Raw genomic sequence first — 24,111 nt, forward strand, 5'->3', positions numbered from 1 at the left:
TTTATGAGTGACAGTTTTCCTGCTATATACCTGCATGTCATAAGAATTTAAATTAAAAAAGGACCATGTTAAATTCAAATCTGTTTTTTTTTAATTTTTACCGGTGTTTGGTATGCATTGGAAAAGGGGTAGTCTTATACGGTGAATATATCCTAAACTCTATATTTTAACAGGAAAGTAGGGGGGTCGTCTTATACACCAGGTCGTCTTATACGCCGGAATATACGGTAGCTATTTTTAAGCACATGTTCGATTAAATAAAATTATCCCTTGCACTCAAAATCTCTTGTGCCGTCCTTCTGTTCACTACCACTAGCGCAAATTTACTTCTTCTCGAAGTTATTAAATATTATATATTTAATCCCAAAAATGAGTCAGTGTTTATAAAAATAACCAAAAGACATTAGAAAATGGACAAAGCAATAGAGTATATATAATCACACAAAATAAAAAAGATAAACAGAAGAAAATTACCAGATCTGATGTCACGGAAACTGTGCAGATCTTAGGGAGGAGAGCGCTCCGACAGGAAAATGGAGCAGTTCTACAGCGATCTCCATCTCCCAGTGCTGAACAATGGTTATCATTCAGAATCTGCTTTTATTAGATAACAGTCACTCCCATACCTCCACTTGGTGAGCTTAGAGGGGGCTGATCAATGGGATGTTACTCCTGTCACAAAAATTAAGAGAACCCCATCTTTCAGGATATCTACCCCCTGAAGGTCCCAGGCGAGAGATATTAATGCCATATTTCCCATCATGATCTTAGCTTTCTATAAAAAGGAAACATGGGATATACGTTATCCAGGGAGCAGATATTAATTGGGAGCTGATGCGCAGGCCGCTCAGTGATGTAAGTAAATGCATTATGTTCACCACTTCAATCGAAAATATGTCTCCCATAACTATAGAACCCACACTGGTCACAAAAACCCAAATATTCATAACTTGAAACAGTGCCATCCTGTCTGACATTCTTGCTCAAATGTGGCTTTGAAGAGCCGAAATTTATTTCCACAGGCGAGAAAAGTCACACCTCCCAGCTTCTTGTACAAACTTTGTCTGGACTTCATGATCTCCATCAGATGACCTACTTCAATTACCTGTTCACAGCAGGAGGTCATAAAGCAACCAGGGTCAGATAGAATGTTAGTTTCATCATAAATTGAAATGGAAAAAAGAGCTATGATTCAATATGAGGATGACATCCCCTCTCAAGAGATGCTTTTGATATTGGTCCCATTTTACCATTACATCTATGAAAAAACCCAACATCAGTCTGTAGATGGGCCCTTACCGAAAGCCCTCAGCTGAAAAATGGGTCTTAAGAACCCTAGTTCCCAATTAGGCAGCATCTTTTATGTGGCCTAAAAAATGATTGTTGGCAGCACCCCCCCCTTCCCCATGGAAACCGTAGATGTGCTGCCGACAATATGTAAACTATATGGGAACCAACCGATTGTATTAACAATCATTCCTCCCCCTGCAGTTTGCATCGGCCCATGTAAAAGAGGGTCCTTACTTACGAGCCGCTGATCTACCCTAATAAATGGACCATTTCATAATGCTGAGAGATCTTCTGAAGCTGTCCATACACATTATATAAATGTCTGCTGATTCCATAGAGAACAGTGGACCAACATAGTGTATAGGGGCAACCCGAATATCCTAAGGTGCCAAACATTAGGGAAAGAAGGATTGGACATGTTGGATTTCAGTAGGCCTCATCCTTTGTTTTTCAGAGTTATTGATTTAGACAAGTCGGATACTGGTTTCTCTCTTCTACCTACCTCAGTTTACATGCCTTTGGGTAGTCAGGAGCAGTGGCATATAGCCATCTCACAAATATGGCAACCTTAAAGGGGTTAGCCACCTTATTTTAACAGATGTGTTGGGGGAGATGATTTTGCGGTGCTTACTAGTATTATAGGTTCTCCTCCAGCACTTTTTAATACAGCATTTATCACAAACCGAATTTCGCACCTGCGCTCCTGGCTGCTGACTGAGGATCATGTGACCAGACCTGTCAATCAGTCTCTTCCTATTGAAACAAAACTTCATACTGGAAACTTTTTTTTTTTTTAATTAGAGGGAACCTGATTCATACTGTCTAAACCTCGGCAGCAAGAATCAGCACCTTGCTGCACGATTGCAGACAGGTATATATCTTTTGTGAAATTATCCAGCATTTCAGAGAAAATAGTTAGAAAATATGGCAGAGGACCAAAGGAATGAACAAGACTAGTCTGGTGTCGCCCCCATCTGGCTCTCTAAGGTATTTCTAGAGATGAGTAACATGTCTCTAGCTATGCAAAAGATCTGCCAATCACCTGCAGTGGCACGGAGAAAAGCCGTCCAGGGGCGCACCGGACTAGTCAAGTCTATTCCTTTCATCCGTGGTGGGATCTTTAAAGTATATGGACTCTGAAACATACCTGGCAGTCGTCACCGGTTTAGGCAGTATGAACCAGGTGACAGGTTCCCTCTAAAGGAGTCTAGTCACGTCCCTTATATATTTGTAGATGCCACAAAGTCATGTTTTTTTAAAGTTAAGTGGCCAATCCCTTTAACTTTCCTTTTGAGTGGAGTAATTTATTTCCAGATGTCTATCCTTACCCTTCTGCAAACTTTACTAAGGACTCCAATTTCTCATCACACTAATTCAATACAGCGTCGCTCACAAACATATAGCGGAAACAAAGCCCAACAGTTCTGACTTTTTTTCCCCTATAGTTGTTTATTTCAGGATATCTGATGCCAAGCGGAAATGCGAGGACAGATCTGTACATAGATCAACTCCATTATTTTTGGAAAATAAATATTGTCATGTCACAGGGGTAAAATCAGTGCAGAAAGACAATTATGGTCCAAGGTAAAAGAGAATAAATTAACTCACCAGTGTTTTACGAGGGAGGATTTTCTTAGCGGTGATGGATCGTTTCATTACTGGCGCAGCCATCTGGAATAAAGAACATGTAAGATGGGAGAACTGTATTATTCTCACTTCTGTGCACCAGTGTGATTAACAGCTGTCTATGCACAGTCCTAAAGTACAGTAACAAAATCCAAAATCACCGTATTTTTCGGACTATAAGAGGCACTTTTTCAAATTTAGGAGGAACATGGGGGTACGACTTATAATCCAAATGCAGCTCACCTGGCTCGCTTTGGGGCAGTAAGATCACTGGCAGGAGTGGGGCGATGCTGCAGGCCCTGGGCTGGGAGGAGGGGGTGTCCCAGCGGAGGAGGCCACCTTACGGTGTGTAGCAAAATGGCGCCGCTAGCGGTGCATGCACAAATCGAGATCTCAGCTTGTCATTGAGCAGAGACCCCAATCTGAGCATGCACCGCCTCCGGCGCCATTTTGCTGAAAACCATCGGAGGTTAATCTGAGCATGAACCCCGCCTCCGGCGCCATTTTGCTGGAGAATGCCAGGACTTGAATGTGCGCAAGCACCACCCGTGGCATAGGTGGCGCTAGCACAAAGTTTAAAAAAGGTGGCTTGTACAAATGCAGAGGGGCAGAGTCTAAGACAACACCTACAGTCCCACCCGATGCTCGAAGAGACTATTGCACGAAAACTTCTACAGGTATCCATTAAATCAGTATATAATTTTTCCCCCCTATTCTCCTCCTCTAACAACTAGATGTGTCTTATGGTACGAATACGTTATATATTCATCTGTCCAGCTTTTCCTCCTCTATAGGATCATGACAGGTTATCCAAGACTATTAGGGTTTTATTTTGCCAACTATCTGCCTGTTCTGCAACTACTGATTTATGAAAAATTAAAATGACATACTTTTTAAAGTGTAACCGATATTTGAATTATTCCATAAACAAGTAGTGCACAATAAAACTAAGCAGCTTTGTAAAAGATCTTATCAGAGAAATCTGCTCATTTCTCCTCCTGGACTGATCAGCCATTCTAAAAATTCTAAATTCAAGAGTAAAATCTGTATTCAGTGAAGGATTTTGACATTACTGAGATAGGAAATGACAGCTGGTGCTCATAAGAGTCTATGCAGATGGGGCAGATCTTCCCTACTCTTCTCCCATCTACATAGAATCTTATCAGCACCAACTGCCATCTCCTATCTCAGTAATGTAATTATCTGTCTTCATTGAATACAGATTTTACCTGTAAATTTAGAATTTTGAGAATAAGGCTATGTGCCCACGATGCAGAATTGATGCAGATTTTTCCTGAGCGTTTCTGTGTCTCCCTGGCAGAAAAAAAGCATGCAGATTTTACATGTGTTTTTTCTGCCAGGTAGAAGCGTAAGTGAAGCGTTTTGCACATGTGATTTCGCATGAGGGTTGTCAAGCGCTTTCCAAGTGATTTTAGCATCACTTGGAAAAGTGCTTGACAACTTGGTCACACTATATAAATCCATGTAACCGGCAAATGCAGCATCAATAGTAAAAAAAAAAAAAAAAAAACACATTATACTCCCCTTCCAATGGCCCTCGGTCTCCTCCTTTGGTGCGTCCGGTGTCTTCTGCGGCTCGCAGTGGTGTAAAAGGACCTTCCATGACGTCATTTAGTCATGTGACAGGTCAAGCAACCATCACCTGACCGCTGACGTCAGCGGTTGCGTGACATGTCACATGACTAAATGACATCATGGAAGGTCCTTGTACACCACCGCGAGCAGCCGAAGAGCCAGCAGCGCCGCCAGGCGCAGACAGGGGGCCATCAGAAGGTAAGTATATGTTTACTTTTTATTTCAATTCTTTTTTAACTACAGGTACTATGGTACCCGGGTCTGGAGGAGAGAGAGTCTCCTCTTCTCCAGACCCAGGTACTATCCGCGCATTGAATCGCTTAATATCAGCATGACTAGTCAATGGCGGCTAAAACGCCGCGATTCCACAAATTAATGGACATGTTGCGGATTTTTCCACAATGATAATCTGCAGCGGAAATTTCAGCAGCATGTGCACAGCACATGCGGATTATCCTTGGGGACCATTGCAGACAACTTAACAAGCGTTTTTAAGCGTTTCCGCGGCAGAAATTACGCTGCGGCAACGCTTAAAAAACACATAGTGTGCACACAGCCTTACTGATCAGTCCAAGAGGAGAAATATGCAATTTCTCTGATAAGATCTAATACAAAGTTACTTATTTCCAAGTGTACTATTGATTTTAAAGGACGGTTCCTCTTTAAAGGTTGTGTCCTGACCCACTCGTCTCTGCAATGTGAGGCGCCACTGACAGGTTGTTAACAAGGCGTCACCTGTCACACTCACCTGTCACTGGAGAGCGAGGCAAGGACAAACCCTTTAATGACTCAGTGATCGGCTAGTGTTGCCCACACCCAACATATATGACAGGTCTGTGCCATACACTCACCGGGGTGTCTGCAGATTTGTTGAGAGACGCAGAATTTCTCTGGGATCTTCTAGCAGGAGGAGTGACACCTGTAGGGCGAGAGGAAGGGGCATAAGACACAGCTCGGGCCGGGCCGGGGCGACGACGACGGACACAGCTCGGGCCGGGCCGGGGCGACGACGACGGACACAGCTCGGGCCGGGCCGGGGCGACGACGACGGACACAGCTCGGGCCGGGCCGGGGCGACGACGACGGACACAGCTCGGGCCGGGCCGGGGCGACGACGACGGACACAGCTCGGGCCGGGCCGGGGCGACGACGACGGACACAGCTCGGGCCGGGCCGGGGCGACGACGACGGACACAGCTCGGGCCGGGCCGGGGCGACGACGACGGACACAGCTCGGGCCGGGCCGGGGCGACGACGACGGACACAGCTCGGGCCGGGCCGGGGCGACGACGACGGACACAGCTCGGGCCGGGCCGGGGCGACGACGACGGACACAGCTCGGGCCGGGCCGGGGCGACGACGACGGACACAGCTCGGGCCGGGCCGGGGGGACGACGACGGACACAGCTCGGGCCGGGCCGGGGGGACGACGACGGACACAGCTCGGGCCGGGCCGGGGGGACGACGACGGACACAGCTCGGGCCGGGCCGGGGGGACGACGACGGACACAGCTCGGGCCGGGCCGGGGGGACGACGACGGACACAGCTCGGGCCGGGCCGGGGGGACGACGACGGACACAGCTCGGGCCGGGCCGGGGGGACGACGACGGACACAGCTCGGGCCGGGCCGGGGGGACGACGACGGACACAGCTCGGGCCGGGCCGGGGGGCCGACGACGGACACAGCTCGGGCCGGGCCGGGGGGCCGACGACGGACACAGCTCGGGCCGGGCCGGGGGGCCGACGACGGACACAGCTCGGGCCGGGCCGGGGGGCCGACGACGGACACAGCTCGGGCCGGGCCGACGACGACGGACACAGCTCGGGCCGGGCCGGGGGGACGACGACGGACACAGCTCGGGCCGGGCCGGGGGGACGACGACGGACACAGCTCGGGCCGGGCCGGGGGGACGACGACGGACACAGCTCGGGCCGGGCCGGGGGGACGACGACGGACACAGCTCGGGCCGGGCCGGGGGGACGACGACGGACACAGCTCGGGCCGGGCCGGGGGGACGACGACGGACACAGCTCGGGCCGGGCCGGGGGGACGACGACGGACACAGCTCGGGCCGGGCCGGGGGGACGACGACGGACACAGCTCGGGCCGGGCCGGGGGGACGACGACGGACACAGCTCGGGCCGGGCCGGGGGGACGACGACGGACACAGCTCGGGCCGGGCCGGGGGGACGACGACGGACACAGCTCGGGCCGGGCCGGGGGGACGACGACGGACACAGCTCGGGCCGGGCCGGGGGGACGACGACGGACACAGCTCGGGCCGGGCCGGGGGGACGACGACGGACACAGCTCGGGCCGGGCCGGGGGGACGACGACGGACACAGCTCGGGCCGGGCCGGGGGGACGACGACGGACACAGCTCGGGCCGGGCCGGGGGGACGACGACGGACACAGCTCGGGCCGGGCCGGGGGGACGACGACGGACACAGCTCGGGCCGGGCCGGGGGGACGACGACGGACACAGCTCGGGCCGGGCCGGGGGGACGACGACGGACACAGCTCGGGCCGGGGGGACGACGACGGACACAGCTCGGGCCGGGGGGACGACGACGGACACAGCTCGGGCCGGGGGGACGACGACGGACACAGCTCGGGCCGGGGGGACGACGACGGACACAGCTCGGGCCGGGGGGACGACGACGGACACAGCTCGGGCCGGGGGGACGACGACGGACACAGCTCGGGCCGGGGGGACGACGACGGACACAGCTCGGGCCGGGGGGACGACGACGGACACAGCTCGGGCCGGGGGGACGACGACGGACACAGCTCGGGCCGGGGGGACGACGACGGACACAGCTCGGGCCGGGGGGACGACGACGGACACAGCTCGGGCCGGGGGGACGACGACATAGTCCAGGTCCCTGTGGCCCCCACCTGCCCTGGGTGCAGCCTTTATGGGGGACATCACAGCACAGGGGACACTCACTGTCCTTCTCCCAGGTGACCGTCCCTCGGCTGCCGCCCCTCTTCTTCCGATCAGACATGGCAGCGGCTCCAGATCTCTTCCCCGAGGACACGATGACAGTATATCGCTCCGGTACCGCACCGGATTACATAACGCGCACACCACTCCCAGGTCGCAGCTTCCTTTTTGGATTCCTCTTTGTTAAAACCTCCTACAAGTCTATCAACTCTATATAAAGCTGAACCCGACGACCATCGCACAAGCCACAATCTCTGCTGCCAAGATCGGAGAAAGCAGCGCGTTCAAATGTCCCGCGCGCCCGTTCTGCTCCCGGAACAGGAAGTGACGTCACTACATGCAATCCGCCGCCATATTGCGTGTGGAGGAAGTGACGAGCAGTGAGCTGCGCCCTGACACCGAGGCTGTCACTGTCACACGGAAGAGACGTGGCAGATAGAAGTCAGACTTGGTGGAGGGGAAGGAAAAATAGAAAACAGCTTGAGGGGGTGAAGGGCGAGAGTCACCGGCTGTGGAGTGTAATGGGGAGCGGGGGCGGAAAGGATAAGACACAGTGACACCAAGGAGATAACACGGAAGTGGGGCGTGACTGACCCTGGCAGTGTAAGGTAAGGCTGTAACCCCTCTGTGTGTGACCAGGGCTCCAGACATTCTGTCTATGCAATCTATTGTTCTCTGCTATCAGCCATCCCAGGCTTCCACACCTGCTGATGGCACTGGGTGGGATGTACATTGCATCATCACTGTGGGGTCTTGCTTTTAGCAATCAAGACATACAGTCTATGTAATCCGTCTAGTGTTCTCTATTATCAGCCATTTCAGGCTAAATAATTTGGCTGGAAAAAAAACAACAACAACTAAATCTATAAAATCACAGCCAGTTGGGCTTTTGTTAAAGAAGTTCATCAGTGAAAACAAGGCCGCTGGGGCCTTAACAGATCGGCAGAACTGGCGCTGTTATCCCACTACAATGATTGACCACCACTTTGGAAAAGCCGAGCCCCATCGGGAATGAATGGGCATACGCACTGCCCGCTCTATTCTGATGAGCGGACCCAGGGAAGGTCGGGTTTTGGTACCCAACCAAACTTTAGTTCAAAGTTCCATTCGGGAACCAGAACTGTACCCAGAAGCCATTGAAATCAAAAGGGATCGGGACTACGGACCTGGTAAATCTCAGTCTCGCTCCTCCTCTTTTGCGCTCGCTCTCGCTCCTCTTTTGCGCTCGCTCTCGCTCCTCTTTTGCGCTCGCTCTCGCTCCTCCTCTTTTGCGCTCGCTCTCGCTCCTCCTCTTTTGCGCTCGCTCTCGCTCCTCCTCTTTTGCGCTCGCTCTCGCTCCTCCTCTTTTGCGCTCGCTCCTCCTCTTTTGCTCTCGCTCCTCCTCTTTTGCTCTCGCTCCTCCTCTTTTGCTCTCGCTCCTCCTCTTTTGCTCTCGCTCCTCCTCTTTTGCTCTCGCTCCTCCTCTTTTGCTCTCGCTCCTCCTCTTTTGCTCTCGCTCCTCCTCTTTTGCTCTCGCTCCTCCTCTTTTGCTCTCGCTCTCGCTCCTCCTCTTTTGCTCTCGCTCCTCCTCTTTTGCGCTGTCACCAGTTTGCATCCGTTTCGTCTTTGCACAGACCCAAAAACACACATCCTTTTATTCTGTAAAAAAGGTGGATAGCAGATGGAACAGACCGCTGCAGACAATCATTGTACTCAGTAGTGACGGGCCCACCTTGCTACCATGACCAGTGACGACAGTGATTGTGTGCAGCAGTTAGAAAATCATGACTGCAAGACAACTAACCACCGGAGCGGTGGGGAATTTACAAGGTGAGCATGTTCTGCTTCATCGCGTTCCCTGATTCCTGGACATTTGTTACACATCCTATTTTCCCCCCAGGAAGTAGTCGCTGGTGTTAAGCGTCCTGCTATAATATATGCGCTGTTCCCTAGTGTCTGCACCACCTATACGTGTGTCCGGGCATTGTTGAATCACTTCTGTAGTCGCCCTAGTTGACAGACCTGTAATATAATTATCCTGGATCTCACTTGCTCCAGTTCTTTTTGTACTCATTGTTATCTGAATCCTTTTTGATCTGATTTATTTGGTGATTACTGTTGTAATTTTTGCATTTGAGTTTATACCTTTATAATGGATGTTATTCCTTATTTTGGCACATTTCCCGGGGGGTGATTCGTGTGTTAGGAGGACAACGCGTGCGGCGTTAGATGGCACGGCTACACTGCTGTCATTTTCTTGTTTTTGCTCCTATAACTGAGCAGAATAAATTAAATGAAGAACGCAAATGTGAAGACAGGCTAACTCCGTCTTAGGGAATGTTCACATGAGACGGATGGAAAATCCAGAGACAATTATAGGACTAGCAAATAGGATGAGATTTTGCCAAATCTTATCCACAGCCTGGATGAAAATCTGCACGCAAGTTAACCTGCGGTGCAGATTGTAAGTCCACAGTATGAGATCCGAGTTGTCCCTTTAGTGGAAGCTGAGTTTCACTCTTGGTGCTGCTTCAGGAGGTAACACTTGCCACCCGTTTCCATTACAGACTGAATCCGATTAGTGATGAACTCAACTACAGGATATCTTGTAATTGGCTTATTGGAAGGGGATCCCTCTAACAAAAAGTGGAAAACCCCTTTAGCATGAGATCTGACTTGTCCCTTTAATTGAAGCTTAGTTTCGCTTTTTGTGCTGTTTCAGGGGATAACACTTGCTTCCAGTTTCCATTACAGACTGAATCCGATTCGTGAAGAACTCAACTATAGGATATCTTGTGATTGGCTTATTGGTCAGGGATCTGTTATAACAAAAAGTGGATAACCCCTTTAAATAATCCTTTTTTTTTTTTTTTTTTCTCGATCTCTCTAACAGGTGTCGCTGCCATCATGGGTCTCTGCAAATGTCCTAAGAGGAAAGTGACGAATCTCTTCTGCTTTGAACATCGTGTAAATGTCTGTGAACATTGTCTGGTGGCCAATCATCCAAAGGTGAGGCTGGTAGCCATCGGGCCGATCCTGTGTTTAATATCGTCCACAATCTCCTGCCACTTCGTAAAGGAGTATTCTCATTTCTGACATACACAGGATATGTCTGATAGATGCAGGCTCTTCGGTGAGACCTTCATCTGTCTCATGAAGGAGGCTGGTCTTGCGGCTGCTGTGAATAGAGTGGTGGCCACACGTCAGGCTGCCCCTATTCACACAGTACCCTCGGACGCTTGCTGAGGACCTGCCATAGATATCTGAGCTGGGACTAACCCTGTAGAGACATGTAATTGTGTTTTGTGTTCCAGTGCATTGTTCAGTCGTACCTACAGTGGCTTCAGGACAGCGACTACAATCCGAACTGCCGGCTGTGTAACACCCTGTTGTCTTCTAAAGAGACCGCCCGCCTTGTGTGTTATGGTATGAGATTGTCTTATATTCTTAAATAACTCTGGAAGTAAATAAATTGTCATCTCTACACAGGGGCTCTGCAGTTCTTGCACATCAGGTGCATGTAAAAGAACATTAAAGGGGTTTTCTCTTTCTCATAAATGGTTAAAATAGGAAATTACTTGTTAAAACAAGCAGCTTTGCAATCGGCGTAATATCAGCACAAAATGACTGTTCAAACTAAGCACATTATTTTGCTGGGGGCGTAGCACTAATAAAAATCATTAATTTATTGTTCTAATTTGTTGCTTCTTTTGCCAGAAATGGTTCTTTATTAAAATATGCCAATGAGGTGCTTGATTTCGGACTGCCATGACCAAGCAGTTCAGTGCTTCTTCCCACCTATTTGTTATATTTTTTTTATTAATTTTATGTCTATCAGCGGTAGCGGGTTTCCTAGGAATGGCACACCGTGCTTATAAGCTGTTTTCTATAGAGCTTGTAAGTGCTGCTCTAAAGCTTGCTGGGTCACTGCATCTGGCCAACTGTGTCACTACACTCCTCTGATGCAGCATTGGAGAATGCTCCGTTCTGACCAGCAAAGCGTTGATGCCGCTGGTCTGATCTGTCAATCAAGCAGGCGTGCACCGCCCTCTGACAAGCAGGAAGCCAGGAGGCAGTGGCAGCTGCACTCCTGAAGGTAGGGTGAGGATAACCCTTTAATGCTAGCCATAAATATAAAATAACTATGGGAAGAAGCTGATTGTTACCCCTTTACGGTCCCACCATCGATGCTTTGTTTCTTCTGAAAAATAAATGCTAGTTGATTGTTCAGATGCCGCTAGATATTAAGTGATCGCCACATCTGGCTGAGCAAAATGGGATATGCTGACAAATGTCCACGACCACTATTATACCACCTACACAGCAGCAATAGAACGCCATGTACAAAGCACTTAGTGTTTTTATTTATTAATTTTGCTGTATTACACACCAGTGACCGCCTTTTTTGTAGTTTAGAAATGACCATTATTTTTCTGTGTTGTTCCAGATTTATTCCACTGGTCCTGTTTGAATGACTTGGCCTCGCAGCTTCCACCGAACACTGCACCAGCTGGGTACCAGTGTCCAAGCTGTCAAGGACCCATCTTTCCCCCGGGAAATCTTGTTAGTCCAGTGGCCTCCACCCTGCGGGAGAAGCTTTCTACAGTTAACTGGGCGCGGGCTGGACTGGGCCTCCCTCTGGTAAGTTACCACTAAGAACAAGCAGGGTGAGCCCTCGTAATTAAGGATATTTTGATGACTATGGTTTTACTAAGTCACTTTGTGACCTCAGAGCTTCCACACTGTATTCTATGTCCATAGATATGTAACCTATATATTTTTTTATGGGTAGATTGAAGAGACTGCAGCTGTAGAGGAGGTCACAGAACACGATGTCACAGATTACAGGGATTGGTCAGTTGTCAATTGTGAGTGCTTTTATCATATGTTACTGTGTGTGTGTGTGTGTGTGTGTGTGTGTGTGTGTGTGTGTGTGTGTGTGTGTGTGTGTGTGTGTAATATTTATTGTAAGAAAGCAGGAGGTAAGGTCCTGGATAACAGGTATGAGTTACTGAGATGGTTTTTATTTTGGGTCCAGGATTTAGGAGCGATCAAAAGAGGCTGGGTGGGAAAGGTCGCTCCCATACTCCAGTCTGGGTATTACAGGTCTAATAACAGGCAGCTGGGAATAGCTCAGCAGGGTATGTGGTGTTTTGGAGCTGGAGAAAGACCATTGATGGTGGACAAGCAAGTTGATGAGACTGTTTGATTGCCTTATTATTATTATAGCGCCATTTATTCCATGGCGTTTTACATGTAAAAAAGGGGTATACATACAAGAACAATTACAGTAATCTTGAACAAAACGTGACGGCGACTGGTATAGGAGGAGCGAGGACCCTGCCTGCGAGGGCTCACAGTCTACAAGGGATGGGTGAGGAAACAGTAGGTGAGAGCAGAGCTGATCGTGCAGCTGTATGGTGGAGCAATGGTTACTGCAGGTTGTAGGCTTGTCGGAAGAGGTAGGTCTTCAGGATCATTTTGAAGGTCTCCACGGTAGGCGAGAGCCTGATATGTTGGGGTAGAGAGTTCCAGAGTAGGGGGGTGCACGGGAGAAATCTTGTATACGATTGTGGGAAGAGGAGATAAGAGGGGAGTAGAGAAGGAGATCTTGTGAGGATCGCAGGTTGCGTGCAGGTAAGTACCGGGAGACTAGGTCACAGATGTATGGAGGAGACAGGTTGTGGATGGCTTTATATGCCATGGTTAGGGTTTTGAACTGGAGTCTCTGGGCAATGGGGAGCCAGTGAAGGATTGACAGAGAGGAGAGGCCGGGGAATAGCTGGGGGACAGGTGGATTAGTCGGGCAGCAGAGTTTACGATAGATTGAAGGGGTGCTAGAATGTTAGAAAGGAGGCCACAGAGCAGGAGGTTGCAGTAGTCGAGGCGGGAGATAATGAGGGCATGCACTAGTGTTTTTGCAGATTTGTGGTTGAGTGAAGGTGCGGATCTAGGAGATATTTTTGAGTTGGAGTCGGCAGGAAGTGGAAGGGGCTTCCATATGTGGTTTGAAGGAGAAATCAGAGTCCAGGGTTGCTCCAAGGCAGCGAGCTTGCGGGACTGGGGAGAGTGGACAGCCATTGACGTTGATAGAATGGTCGGTTGGGGGGGGTGAATGAGATGGGGGAAAGATGATGAATTCTGTTACTCAGGGAAAGAACTGTTTTGCTATTCATTTGTTCTGAAGAAAGTACTGTTTTAGCTGTAAAGTTTATTGTCCATATAAATATATATATATTGCAGGTATAATTGTGTGTTAGTGACTCTTCTGTTTGCTTCATCTTCAGCCTCCTCCTCTGATCACATGTCGGAAAGCTCAGAAGTACAGCAACAGTCCGGGTATCTGTACAGTTCGGTGCCTGCCCCCACAGCTCAGCACGGCTTATCTGGCAGCATCTCTAAAGACCACAATGTGATGATTGGAGATACAGTAGCTGACAGTGTTAATATCAATGCAGGTAATGCCAGAAAACACCTTATTAATGCATACGCTATAAGGTGACGGAAAATTGTGGTTGCAATTCCAGTTATTACCTTTTGGGGTTTAAAATTTCTCGCTTTAAGCCCAAGGTCGCTTTTTATATATTTTTTTACTTACAGGGAATAAGTGGTGTTGCATCACAAACATGCTTTACTGCCCGGAAATTAGGCAAAAGCTGAGTTCTGATTTCAGCCATTCCATAGTCTTTGAATAAAGAGGCATTGCACTTGCTGACCTCCGTTCCAGCTGGAGACATGGGACTCCTGTACTTGGGATGCTTGGGGGTTACACCAGGTGCGCCTGCACAGTCAGACACTTGCCACCTATTCTGTGGATGTAGGTGATGAGTAGAGTTGAGCAAAAGACTTGCAGGACCCTTGACGAGTGGCCACCGGACCAGGGCCTTGAGAACCTGTTAGCATCCTATGTGCCTCTTCTGATTAGTATGGCCCGTCGCAACGTCATGCCACAAAGTTGACGCCGGAGATGCCAACAGGTAGGAGGTGGATCTCCAGGCTGTGGTCCTGTGGCCTCGGACTTCCAACCTTGTTGCCGTACTAAGGTCCTGTGAATGTTTTTGCTCAACTCTTGCGATTAGTGTTAATAATAGGAAAACACCTTTAACGTGTATTTTTCTTTTTCCTCCTACTGTAGCCTCCACTCCTAGAAAGATTTACGACACTCGAGATGTTGCCGTCTCACAAGACGCCGTGATCGACTTTGATGATGACAAATACAGGAGGAGACCAACTCTAAGTTGGTTGGCTCGGATACTCCGGTAAGCTGTCTGCCACCATTCATTTCAGGGTTGTTTTTTTTTAAAACTACTTTCACATGTTGCTATTCTTCAGCCGGGAAGTAGACATTTGTCTTTGAATATAGGAAAATTGGTGATATATCTTATAAGTGGAAAGATGTATCGTCTTGTACTTTTTCCTTACACCAGGGCTTCTCAAACTTTTTTTTATTTTTAACCATACAGACCATGGAAATGCATGGTCTTCACCATTAGTTGGCCGAGTCTTCTGCCAATAATAAGTGTATCCTAATTTACCTTTAATTTATTTGTTGAAAATAATATAATATTAAAATTGTTCTCATTTTAATATTATATTAATTTCAACAATGTGAGGCAATTATCATTGTAATCCAGAAGACATAGCTATGCCTCTACCAACAACTGGTGGGTACATCGCCTCACACTTCGATTATGACTTGTAATCGTTTACAGTCCGATTAGAGAATAATTCTGTTTTATTTCATTGCAGCAATCGCACCGGATCCAAGTCCCGACCTGTTTCCACCAAACAACGGTTCCTGATTATTCTCATTATTGGTGTATTGGGCTTTCTAACTCTAATTCTTCTCATGTCAAAATGGGGCAGAGCTTCCGCTGACAATGACCCAAACCTTAACCCTCTGTTCAACCCTCATATCCGGGTTGGGCAGTAGTAGATTATGCTGCAGCATTCCAAGGAAAGAACGAAGAAATGGACCTTGTCCCCACCGCAAATTAGTTCTAAGGCCTCCAAAAAATCCCAGATTCCAAGGTGGAAAAGTACATTGGTGGTCTCCTTTGTGTAATGGGATGGTCTCAAGTCTCTTTTACACTCGGAGAACTGACTTATTATTCCAACTGTAATGGTTTCTCTACCCAGGGTGGAGATCTGGATGTATGGAGGAATCGGTGGGTACATGGGCTGTGGGATCCTTCAGTGCCTTTAGAGATGGCACACACCACGCGTCAAACATCATAGAGGTGTCGTGGACGACATATTTGCTCCTCAGTTTAATTTAATAATCCTGATTTTCTGTGTACAATGGATTTTATCTCTCTCTAAGAGAATAACATAAACCAAGTATGATCGGTTGTAACATTCGCTGTACAGATCTTTTTTTTTTCAGTGAATATCTTGTAATATTGTCTCACATTTTTTTGGTTCACATTTTCTGTAGTCCTTAAACGAAGACTGGTTGGATGGGCACAAATTATTATTTTTTTTACAGACTTATAGTGCACGATTCTCGCTTATTTCCCTATAATCGCGCAGTTTAAATAAGCCGCCGATCACCCAACAGATGAGCAAAATGCTCGTCCATCTTTTAGTTTGCCCAAAAGATCATCATTGGGCGTAAACCAGACCTGTGCTGCCGAGAACAATGCCAGCCTATGGGTACCGAACAATTGTTTTATCGGTCGCTCTGTGCACGTATTAATATGTGGTCTGCCTTTCTAAACATTCTTTTACTCGGCCGCCGATCCACAAAAATGTATTGCTTGGTGGTCGTTTAACTCTGCATATCAGCTAATAAGAACGCACCCTTAGAAATGGGGAAAGTGAGAATCCCAGGCAAGATAACATTATTAAGGATCACTAATATATGTTGATTAAAATGTTCATCTGCCTGTGCAGCTGGTTTCCAGGCTGTGATATGTTTTCTAGCTTCATTCACGTTTCCACTAGCTGAACTATTGGCTGTTACTACTATCTGGTAGCCGCTGTTTGAGGATTTCTTGAAAAAAAAAATAATTTTTTTTTGGCATTTTCTTATAGTACCGAACCCATTTAACAATGAGAGACAAACACCCATTATTGATTTTTCTAGAGAAAAAAAAATTATCAAGAATTTTTCAAGTGATTATGAACACGAAGAATGCTTGATATTCGCCTAAGGGTATATTCACACATGTAGACAAGTAGTTACTACATGATCCCGAGACTTGACGTGCTGCATGGCTGAGACACCAGCTTCTCTTATGCAGAAGCCACAGATTTTTGCTCCACCACGAAGATGAAAATCCGCTCTGAAATTTTTTTATGTAGTGTGAATGGAGTTACGGAGACCTCACAAACGGGATCTTTGCTGAAATAGGGTCTCACATGGGTCCGGTGGCAGAAAATAGGGGTCCATTGAGGAACACTGGAATGGAGTGTTTTGCATTGTTTTATTTTTTAGTTTGGTTTCTTTATACACTTTTTTTTTTTTTTTTTTCGAAAGTATGACGTGAAGTGAATCATAATTTTACTTTATAAAAGGAAAGGCGCAACCAGGCTTTATTTAGTGCATAAAAGGGCGTCATCCTATGTATTGTGTACAAGCAGAAACTTTACCGATCCTCTTGACTGAAGGCATTATATCACCCAGTGCTGCATTCACAATTCTACCAAAACAGTTGCACACGCAGCTGAACTCCTATAATGCAGTGGAAAGTTTAGTTTTGCCTACTTCAGATTACTGTACGGTACATGGCGTGAAAATTACATTTGACAGAAATTACCAGCACAAGTTTTGGACAGCCATGGAGTCCGCAGGAACCGTTGATTGAGTTTTTGATGAGCCAGCAGAATTGTAATTTTTTTTTTTTTTTCTTAAAGTGTAAGTAATATTTTGTAAAAGGTTTTTATAGTCTCTGAATAGCATTGATGATCAGGGAGGGTTTGGCTCCAGAGACTATAAACATGATTGGTGAGAATGCTACTGATTAGGAAGACTGCTTCAAAAATAAAAAACACTAATAACAATTGACCAAACTTGGACCGTCATGTCATACACGTGTAGTTTCAAATGATCACACCCAGGAAAAAAAAAAATATATATATATAATATGTATGTGTAATTTTTTACATTTTTTTTGCAGACAATAATCTTAGTCGGGTACATATAATTTGCCAATCATCAGACAAAATTTATCTTGTAGAAACAATAAACCCAAAAGCATGATTGCTGGGGACACGTCAATACCTATGGGTACCTGTGAGTACGCACGTGTCGTGCCAGCAGCATAGCTCCAAGATACATATAACAACGAAAGACAAAAGGAGCTTTTTGATGCAAATAAGGAAATACTTTATTAAATATATTAATACACTATAAAAATTCATATAGAGTCCATAAAAAGATTTTATAAACGATGGTGTTCAGAAAAAGAGCAGACACCCCAACAGAGTAATCAGCCCACGGTAAGAAGTGCAAGATAAAGAGAGATTGTAGTAAGGCACAACCAAAAGTCAGCACATTAGACACCTGGCCAATTGAAGGCTTAAGGGACAGGGAAGCAGACAGTGCTGCTATAGTACCCCACAATGAGTCAAAACCAAGAAGACAAGGGGCAACTGGTAGGAGACGTAATGATGAAATATGCTGAAAAATGGAGCATAGGTAAAAAGGGTAACAGGGCACTTACCCAAGGGCTGAGAAACACCCCCCCCCCCCCTGTTGAGAAAGCAACGCATTGTCCACGCGAAACGCGCGTTGGGTAGGTGTCATTGCACCCTTTCATCCCCATTGGGGGGTTCTCAGCCCATGGGTAAGTGCCCTGTTACCCTTTTTACCTATGCTCCATTTTTCAGCATATTTCATCATTACATCGCCTACCAGTTGCCTCTTGTCTTCTTGGTTTTGACTCATTGTGGGGTACTATAGCAGCATTGTCTGCTTCCCTGTCCCTTAAGCCTTCAATTGACCAGGTGTCTAATGTGCTGACTTTTGGTTGTGCCTTACTACAATCTCTCTTTATCTTGCACTTCTTACCGTGGGCTGATTACTCTGTTGGGGTGTCTGCTCTTTTTCTGAACACATCGTTTATAAAATCTTTTTATGGACTCTATATGAATTTTTATAGTGTATTAATATATTTAATAAAGTATTTCCTTATTTGCATCAAAAAGCTCCTTTTGTCTTTCGTTGTTATAAAATTTATCTTGTGTATCAATATTTTTTACACCCGATGTGAAGACAATGTCTTGTGGCCAGATGGCCGATCATCGCTCCTACCAGTATTACGTTTTGTATAAGAAGCAAGACAGAAATGCTGTTGTGATTTTCTAGGTCAAAACATGCAAAGATGCCGCAGCAGGAGTTATGAGTATGATATGTCACACTCCATCCACAGGGATTCCCTCTCACTTCTCTTGAACTAAGTTCTAAAATTGTAAAATCAAGAACATTCCACTGTAAGAATGTGCAGTGATTGACATATTCTGCAGCCAGCGTAATGCTATAGTTCTAGGTGAGTCGATGTACTACTCCTCACATCTTACCCTGCACATTTCAGCATTGTGTACACAGGGCGTCAGAAACCTATGCATCAAAAAGTAATACCTGCAGTTTCTGCTATTAGGATCAAAAATTGGCCAAAGACATTAAAGGGAGTCTGTCAACACAAAATGACTATTCGACCCAAGAACAGATGCTTGGTGCACCCTTGGTGTGGCCAAACAGTTCAGTGCACCTTCCCACCTATTTGTTTTCCATCTATCTCTGACTGCCTCTTGATTTATGGCTTTTGATTTGAAGAAGGACAGAGATATATGGAAAACAAGTAGGTGGGAAGGTGCACTGAACTGTTTGGCCACGCCAAGGGTGCACCGTGCACCTGTACTTGGTTTGAGCAGTCATTTTGTACTAACTCCCTGAAAAGAGGTTTTTTAGGTCCATAACACTAATGATCTGTCCTGAGGATTAGCCATCAATATCAAACTGCCGAATTCTCCACCGATCAGTCAAATGAGACATGGCGCTCTACAAAGATTTGACTCGCCTTCATTATTCACCCGGTACAGCTCCATATGTTTTATAATGGCCGTGCCTAGTACTGCACTGAAACTGATACCTGGACCCCCGGAGGAGGGGGTGGGATATGACAGGATTCTCTGGTTGCCTCTTAAGCTGGCCATACATATTAGATGACTGTCGGCCAGACAAAGCTTTGGCCGGTTATTCATCTCAGCCAAGTCACCCATACACCGGAACGCTCGTTCGGCCAAGTGCTCCTGTGTTCTCCATGAAGAAGCTGCCGCCCAACATTTGGGCCCTCAATTTATCTTTGGGAGAGCAACGCGATCAGCAGTCCGAAATCAAACATGTCAGATCAACACCTCTCCCGATAATCAGGCGTCTGGCTCCCATATACACATCAGACAACTGGCCGAACCTGTCGATTATCGGCAAGTTTAGCCGACATTAGTCTAATGTGAATGGAGCCCTTTAATGTCTTGCACCGCCCCCCACTGGCCTTGCACAGGCCATAGCATACCTGTTGACTTCAGACTTTGCTTTGTAAAGCTCTTAAGTACACATAAGGCAAAAATGCATGTTTAGTAATTACAGCCTCAATTTCCTGTAGAATCACTAGTTTTCGCCCAGAACCATTTTTCGTCTTTCAAATGGAGCCAGTAAATGGGGAAAAACAAGGACTTAGAAACACAATGGTGTCCATCTTCTGAATCTGTCTGTGTATACGGATATAGTCACATATACTTTACAGACAAAATCAATCAGCGCTTCATGAGCCCAAAATAGTCTCTAACCTTTCCAGAAGTAATAAGTTCATATTTAGCGATTTTGGGACAAGGTGATCGAGTTGCCAGATGATGCTTCTACAGTGGGAAGGGCACAGCCGCTTCATCCTATTTTATAGTGTTATGGAATAGCAGTTCCTGCCTTTTGTCACACTTTGCTAATTAAAATTAAACACTATTGTAATATTTATTTGTTTGATTTAATAAAACTGTATTAAAAGTTTGTGTTAATATGTTTGTGGAATTTAATGTATGCATTCAGAGCCACGTGTACTATGTGTTATGTGGCCTTTGGGTTTCCATGTGCTGTTATATGGTGGCTTAGCAGGAAGTACCTGCATAGTTTAGTATCCAATAAATTATTTTTTTTATAATTTAATTTTTTATATATTTTTTTCAAATTATGACCAACATCCTTTTGAATGAAGTTGTGGGTCATATATAGTAATTATAGGAGAACCTCAATGGGTGACATTTTATGGCTCCGTATAAAATTCTTCTTGATTACTCTGAATCTTGGCAATTTAATCCCGTAGATGCACGGACAGGGATTAAAGGGAGTCTGTCAACAGCAATTAAGTGTGGCAACGAGTGATGGTACGTTGTTTATCAGGGTTCAGAAATGAAAACTACTTTTTTGTTCTAACTTGTTTCTATATTGCTGAGAAATCTTATTTCTCCTAATATGCAAATTCAATTGCAAGTGCATTGGGGTGGTATCAGTGCACCTGCACTTGGTCGCTCTTCTTAAGTTATCCTTGCCTGGCATCACTCTCCTCTATGTGAATGACAGAGTGTTGGTCATCTGTCCCAACTCCAGAGCCGGGTCTTGCTTCCTTCCCCTATAGCTGGCTCTGTTTGTGCTGACAGCGCCAGGTATTGTGATATCCCAGCACTCATTATTGATTTTATCATCCTAGGCAATTTAAGGCCTCAGGGCAGCTGTCGTTTGCCTGAGTATTGAGAAAGCATAGTCTTTAGCAGCCACATATTTATCATGACTTATTTATTTATGTTACTTATATAGTGCCATTAATTCCACAGCGCTTTACAGATATTATGGGCACTGTCTCCATCGAGGCTCACAATTTAAATTCCGTATCCGTATGTTTTTGGAGTGTGGGAGGAAACCAGAGAACCCGGAGGAAACCCCTGCAAACACGGGGATAACATACAAACTCCTTGCAGATGTTGTCCTTGATGGGATTTGAACCCAGGACCCCAGCGCTGCAAGGCTGCAGTGCTAACCACTGAGCCACCATGTTGCCCAATGACTTGTTTCATTTTCTACTAGGCCCTGCTCCAACTATATGTCTAATTATATCCTTTGCTACACCTAATTAAAATTGTAGTTCCAGCATTTATTTCCAAGCTTGGTCCAGCTAGTGTAGGTTTTATCCACCTATAATCCTGCTATCAAGATTCTCAACTGTTCTTTTTGTTGTTCTTGCCATCATCACTACTGTCAAAATACTTGTGTGTTAATGCATCTCTGTAAGCAAGTTACCAGTTTGCTAAGTACTTCTATTTATGTGTGTTCCGTATATCTGTAAGCAAGTTACCAGCTTACCAATACATTGCTGCTAACCTGCAATTAACCATGTCCCTTTGGCAAGTTCCAGGGTTGCACTGCTATCCTACAGTTAACCATATCCTTGCTGAAAGTCTCTGATTCTATATATTTCTTCGCTGTTAGTGGATGCTGTAGCGTTGTTATATACACAATCTCCAGCTTCGCTTGCATATGTGTATGCCCTGCTGTCCTGGTCCTTGCTGATCCATGTGCTGCATCATCATCTCTAGTCCCCGCTGCTCTCCTTCTCACCCTGACCTACGGTTTACAGAATCACCAGAAGAGCCCATAACATAAGTTATGGGTCTCCGTATATAGCAAGAATAATATATTTGATTTTATGTTGTAAAAGTAGTAAAACATTAAAAAAAACATACATTTGGTACTGCCATAATTGTACCAATCTGCAGAATACACAACATGTCAGTTGTACACATGAAATAAACATGAAAACCTCCAAATAATAGGAAATGCTATTATTTATCACTCAACATGAAGCTGTCACACTTGGGTGGGGAGAGTCGCCGGCCAATCCGTGCACTGCGTTCTGATCTCGCTCCGATTTATATGGTTGTCTGACTCTGAATTTTGAGATATTTCAAAGTGTTTTATGCTAGAATTTTGGCAAAAATACTGTGATGAATCAGAGCCTACGGGTTTATTCCCACCCACAGAACGATACTATAATGGAGGGGACTATTTGCACCGCTCAGCCATCCAGGTGTTACCAAAAAGCTTAGAATGCCATACCTCATACCTTGATGCACATCAATCAGATAACTGTAAGGGCTCTTTCAAATTAATATAAGAAACTTTGTAATATATTTTACTAGAGGAATATGCTTCTTTCTCCACTTATGAGCCACATGTAAAATATTCTGATTCATAAATTCAAGCAATGTCCACTGTAAAGGGGTTATCCAACTTTTACTTTTTTACATTATATCTGAAAAAATAGCTATATTTACATCTTATTTCCGGTATTTGTGTATCAACAACTGACATGTGACCACTGTAGCCAATCAGTGGTTGCAGTAGTCAACTGGCATCACAGCTCAGCAACGGGAGTATGATGCCACGGCTGCAATTATCGTGTGCCGGACGCTTGTAAACGAAGATATGTAGGACCACCAGAGCCTCTGCACTTGGTTACAAAATGTACAACTGTTTTTAAATGGTCACTGCTTTGGTTTCATGACCAACATCATTGCCTATCTGTATACAGCACATCTTCCTATCATATCAGCAGTGGGCACTATTAAAATAATAATGTTTAGTGTCAGTATTGATGATATGGCTGCATAATAAGATGGTGATTCTACAGTACCTGTGCCGTAGCTTCTACATTTCACCTGTGTGTTCACATGTTAATATTTCTGTAACTAATCATACATCTGTACACAAGCAATGAAAAGCAGAGTACCATATATACATAACGGTCATGATGGAAATATTCACCCCCTTTTTTTAATAAATGACCATGACACTCACATATTCATATTTCAGTCTACTGCTTCAACTTGGAAAGAAGTACAGACACATAGCAGAGTTATAACATGGGTAAAACAGAACTCCTGAATTGAATACATTTGTACTTTAGCTACACTACATTTCTGTTCAAACATTTTCCACTAGTCTAATCTATTTACAGGAACAGACAAATGGAATTAATGTGAAAAACCGATCCATTGCATAACTGATACAAGCAGAAACAGCAGGACCCTACTTCCTTCTGTTTCTGCTTGTATCAGTTATGCAACGGCAGTTTTTCACATGAATTCCATTTGTCTGTTCCTGTAAATAGATTAGACAAGTGGAAAGAGTTTGAGCGGAAATGTAACATAGCTTAAGTACAATATATTCAATGCAGGAGTTCTGTTTTCCCCATATTATCACTCCATTATATGTTATTATTATGGGGTCTGTCTGGAATCGGTTTATGTTCTTAGAAAAGAAGGGAAAGTTCTGCAAACTTCGCTTCTTCATCCTGTCTAAAAAAATGAAACAGAATGGAACCCAGCCGGACCCCATAATAATCAGTGGAGTGCCTCTGCCATTTGTCTGTTCCTCTAAATGGAGAAGAAATGTAATATGCAAATAGAAATTTGAACTTAGCCTTAAAGGGGTTTTCCTCATTCACCAATTTGAAGGCTAAAGGCTCAGTGATGTGTAAAATAGCAAACTGAGCTTTATTTACCCTCCATGGGTCCAGAGCTGCCTTCCATTGCCGCCTGGGTCTCTGTTGATTGGCTGCAGCTGATGTAGTCAGTACGAGCCCCTGAGCTCATTGATTGCCTGCAGCCCTGATGTCGTGA

General features: G+C 45.7%; 2 protein-coding genes across 3 annotated transcripts in view; one reads left to right on the plus strand and one right to left on the minus strand.

Annotated features, from left to right (window-relative positions):
* The window catches only part of CDCA5 (cell division cycle associated 5), a 21,890-nt gene extending 14,072 nt beyond the window's left edge, over positions 1-7,818 (minus strand). The window contains exons 1-3 of one of the 2 annotated variants that reach the window (XM_073658606.1): positions 7,413-7,818; positions 5,364-5,431; positions 2,899-2,961 (exon numbers count right to left, since the gene is read on the minus strand). In XM_073658606.1, coding sequence (XP_073514707.1) covers positions 2,899-2,961; positions 5,364-5,431; positions 7,413-7,443 — 162 coding nt within the window. In that variant the 5' untranslated portion in view covers positions 7,444-7,818. The remainder of the gene's footprint in view (positions 1-2,898; positions 2,962-5,363; positions 5,432-7,412) is intronic. The other variant, XM_073658605.1, reaches the window with a different exon arrangement.
* Positions 7,794-15,796, plus strand: ZFPL1 (zinc finger protein like 1). The gene is made up of 8 exons (XM_073658604.1): positions 7,794-8,069; positions 10,334-10,449; positions 10,755-10,866; positions 11,888-12,081; positions 12,233-12,308; positions 13,728-13,898; positions 14,576-14,699; positions 15,190-15,796. The coding sequence occupies exons 2-8, from the start codon at positions 10,348-10,350 to the stop codon at positions 15,371-15,373; spliced, it is 963 nt and encodes a 320-aa protein (XP_073514705.1). The 5' UTR covers positions 7,794-8,069; positions 10,334-10,347; the 3' UTR covers positions 15,374-15,796.
* The last annotated feature ends 8,315 nt before the right edge of the window (positions 15,797-24,111 follow it).

This window comes from Phyllobates terribilis, unplaced genomic scaffold (assembly GCF_046119375.1).
Source record: "Phyllobates terribilis strain yellow unplaced genomic scaffold, ASM4611937v1 Scaffold_13__5_contigs__length_258822181, whole genome shotgun sequence".
Classification (NCBI taxonomy): Eukaryota; Metazoa; Chordata; class Amphibia; order Anura; family Dendrobatidae; genus Phyllobates; species Phyllobates terribilis.